At 39.9% G+C, this 2,928-nt stretch overlaps 2 protein-coding genes across 3 annotated transcripts in view; both read right to left on the minus strand.

The window, feature by feature from the left end:
* The window catches only part of Pmar_PMAR025946 (protein farnesyltransferase beta subunit, putative), a gene marked incomplete at its 5' end in the record, with an annotated part of 8,106 nt that extends 6,244 nt beyond the window's left edge, over window positions 1-1,862 (minus strand). For both annotated transcript variants that reach the window (XM_002777531.1, XM_002777532.1), the window contains 3 exons: window positions 1-59; window positions 314-481; window positions 1,738-1,862. In XM_002777531.1, the coding sequence (XP_002777577.1) occupies window positions 1-59; window positions 314-481; window positions 1,738-1,862 (352 nt within the window). The remainder of the gene's footprint in view (window positions 60-313; window positions 482-1,737) is intronic.
* Window positions 1,863-2,738: 876 nt separating this feature from the next.
* Pmar_PMAR025947 (hypothetical protein) overlaps window positions 2,739-2,928 on the minus strand; it is a gene marked incomplete at both ends in the record, with an annotated part of 910 nt that continues 720 nt past the window's right edge. The window contains one exon of the mRNA XM_002777533.1: window positions 2,739-2,864. Coding sequence (XP_002777579.1) covers window positions 2,739-2,864 — 126 coding nt within the window. The remainder of the gene's footprint in view (window positions 2,865-2,928) is intronic.

Here is a 2,928-nt window from a genome sequence, read left to right on the forward strand (position 1 = left end):
TAAACCTCCCTATATCTAAGCTTTGTTCAGAGAAAAAATACACTCCTTGGAAATTAACGCTCAAATATTAACATGGGATTGAGTATGGATTAATGAAGATTTCATTTCTTCCGAAATAAACGAAGTGTCCAACTCAAGGAAAATAAAAAAAATAAAAAAAGCAGATCAAAAATCCAAATTCAATCAAAAGTTGATAAATAAAAAAATCCACTGATGAAATAAACGACATTTCTCCCAAAAATTTAGTCTCCTGAGCTTTCATAAAAATGAGGCCCTTTTCAAAAAATCGATCCTTTTCGCGCGACCCTATTACTCTTCAGCCACTTCAAGCCTATCCAACTCTCCCAAGAGTTCCAATGCCCGCAGGATCCAGAACACGAACCAGGGCCGACTAGCGTCTAAACAGCTGTACTTGGTCGGCAGCGACTTCAACGCCTTCTTTAGAAACTTCGTGTGAGCTTCCCGATTCAGCTGAAAAGCCCTGAGAAAAACAGGTGGTGACAGTGAGGTGTCAAAAAAGTGAGGAATTCCTTCAAGACCAAATTCCGTAGTTGGTGTACAATGGAGTTTCACCCGTGATGTGAAAAACACTAGTGAAAAACACATTCCACTTCGCGAAAAACGCATGTGAGCAGGTGTAATTCGCGAAGTGTTTTCAATTCACTTCACATCGCGCATATCACGTTTTCCACGTGGAGTATTACGCCACTTCGCGTAAAACGCATGTGAGCAGGTGTAATTCGCGAAGTGTTTTCAATTCACTTCACATCGCACATATCACGTTTTCCACGTGGAGTATTACGCCACTTCGCGTAAAACGGGTGAAACTCCAATGTTGAAGGAATATATCTTTGCTCTCCTCAGCTAAGTTCGGGAGTTTCCCAGGGTACGGTATGGAGTGTACAAAAACCAACGAGAATTTCTCCAAATTTCCTCTCAATTTTCATATTATCACCAACACACGCAGTTGACCATGAACATAATCTATACTAAGATGTTATCTACATCTACGCCAAACAGTATTGAGATATATGTTCGCCTTCCTCAGCTGAACTCGGAAGCTTTCTCATTGATTATACAACTTACATATGAATTCGGGTAGAATTATACAGAAACCAATTGAAGAATTTCCTCAATTTTCCTCGAAAATTTCCACAAATTTCACCGACACATGTGGTCAATTACATGTCAATTTTCCCACACTGGTATCAACTCCTAAAAAAATAGCACTTCTAAACCATTATTAATCATATACAATATCATTGGAGTTTCACCCGTGATATGAAAAGCACCAGCGAATATCATATTTCACGACTACTGCATGCCGCGATTATCGGATTTTCCACAGAGTATTACGCCACCTCACGTAATACGAGTGAAACTCCAATAATATCAGCCACTAGCCACTTGTCGAACTTTCCCTTGTGATAAGTATAGATATAACTATACAATGATGATACTATCGGATTTTATATAGTGTAGTATTACATGACGCAGTATAGACAGTAATAACTTAATAACATAAATATACTTATACTTTTCAAATATAATATCAATAATCAATGGAGTTCCACCACCCGTTTTACGTGAAGTGGCGTAAAACTCGGTGAAAAACTCGATATTCGCGGTGATATGCAGTAGTCGTGAAAAATGTTTTTCACTACTGTTTTTCATATCACCGCTCGCGAAACTCCAATACACAAAGTCCCCCTTTAGTGTAACATTCGATATTATTACTTTTCATCAGTCGCCGCACTACCATCGGCCTGCTCCTTCATAAAGCCTTCATAGCAGTTCATGATAGACATCTCGGTCCTCCTCTGCTCCATAGAGGAATGGGTGGGGAAGCGATCATCGTTCATTAGCGGCAAAACTGAAGGATATTTCCAGCGTAAGAAAATATGCACATGGTCAACTACATGTGTTGAAAATTTCGAAGAAAATTCTTGTTGCTTTTTTTTCTACACTTCCACCCTAATTCGTGAATTAACTCCTATGATTAGCTTCAGGAACTCCTGAGCTCAGCTGAGGAAAGCAAACATATATTCCTACTCCAACACCAAAGGAGAGTTTCCGGCTCCTGTCAAGTGCGAGCAGTATTGGAGGAATATATCTTCGCTTTCCTCAGCTCAGAAGTTTCCTCACTTACATACGAATTCGGGAAGAAGTATACAGAAACCAATGAGAATTTCCAGAAAATTCCACAGAATTTTCATATTGTCACCAACATACAGTTGACCATGTGCATATTCTCCCACACTGAATGAGAGGGAACGTCTTCCCATCGTGAAATCAATTCTTCTGCTTTCCTTCCCTACCTTGATTCGAATCAGTGAAATTTCCATAACCTGTTCGTAATAGCGCGATCGATCCCCAATGTGAGAAAATTTGCACATGTGTAAGTGACAATACGAAAATTCTGAAGAAATTTTAATAATTTTTTTGTCAATTTCTGTACATTCCTACCCCAATTCGTGTAAACAATGAAAAAAAACTCCAGAGCTCGGCTGAGGGAAACCAACGCATATTCCTCCAACACCATCCAGATCTCTCCGAACCTCCCAGCACGTCTGATACATTCAAAATGCCCTCAGTTACTCTCAACACCAGAACAATATCTCAACTAGAAACTATATTGTACGAGAGGAGAAGACCTAAACAACTGTCCAGGACCGTACGACGCAGTGTTTCAATGGTTACAGAGCAGTGAATGGTAAATAGTAGTAGTTGTTATGATTTCAGCAAAGTCCCCACATCATGCCAGTTGCAACGGTGATGCCAGCCTCCTTATTCAGCGCCTTCACAAGCAGCTCTTTACGCAATCTCCATTGTGTGTTATAAATATTCAAACCGTCAACGATGTTCTGACCGGACAGTTTTAGACAGTAGTATGCGATGAACAACCCAGCCTTACAAAACTGTTGGAAA

The sequence above is a fragment of the Perkinsus marinus genome (assembly GCF_000006405.1).
Source record: "Perkinsus marinus ATCC 50983 genomic scaffold scf_1104296951506, whole genome shotgun sequence".
Taxonomy (NCBI): Eukaryota; Perkinsozoa; order Perkinsida; family Perkinsidae; genus Perkinsus; species Perkinsus marinus.